Consider the following 573-nt stretch of genomic DNA (forward strand, 5'->3'; position numbering starts at 1 on the left):
CTCCAGAAAGTGCTGGCCGCTGTGGGCCCGAGCAGCCGCCCGGCCACCGTACCTTCCAGTGGGCTTCCGAGCGCCGCATGAACTCCAGCCCGGCCCCGACCTCCGCCCTCATCTCGTGGACGTGGGCGACCGTGTGCACGGACCACGCGTCGGTCGGGTTGACGGATAAAGCCTGGGGCGACACGGCGTTGGGGGTAGGGCGGGTCTCTGGGGAGGACCCAGGTGGGGACCTGCAGGGCCGCGGGGCGTGGGCGCGTGCGCTGGCCCTGCCGCCCGTCCTGGCCGGCACTCGGGGGCCGCCTACCTCCGTGGCCAGCTTTAGCGCCTGATCGTACAAGTTGGTTTCCACCAGTCCAAAAGAGTAAATGCCCTTCACGTAGCTGCAGGCGGGAGAGCAGGCTCAGGCTCGGGCGCCCGCAGTCGGCGGGGGCACGTGGCCGGAGCCGGCCTGGATGTGCCGAAGGCGCCGCGGCGAGACTGCCAGTTAGCTCATGGGGCCCGAGTGAAGCGGTCACTAGACCTGGGCGGGCCTCGCCCGGCAGCTGAGGGTTCAGACTCGTCGGCCAGCTGCGG

General features: G+C 70.9%; 1 protein-coding gene across 1 annotated transcript in view; it reads right to left on the bottom strand.

Moving 5' to 3' along the window:
* Positions 1-573, bottom strand: part of TTC38 (tetratricopeptide repeat domain 38) — a 10,155-nt gene that overhangs the window by 4,249 nt on the left and 5,333 nt on the right. The window contains exons 6-7 of the mRNA XM_012735092.1: positions 305-399; positions 11-172 (exon numbers count right to left, since the gene is read on the bottom strand). Of these exons, the coding sequence (XP_012590546.1) occupies positions 11-172; positions 305-399 (257 nt within the window). The remainder of the gene's footprint in view (positions 1-10; positions 173-304; positions 400-573) is intronic.

Source organism: Condylura cristata, unplaced genomic scaffold (genome assembly GCF_000260355.1).
Source record: "Condylura cristata isolate star-nosed mole 26May11 unplaced genomic scaffold, ConCri1.0 scaffold00004, whole genome shotgun sequence".
NCBI lineage: Eukaryota > Metazoa > Chordata > Mammalia > Eulipotyphla > Talpidae > Condylura > Condylura cristata.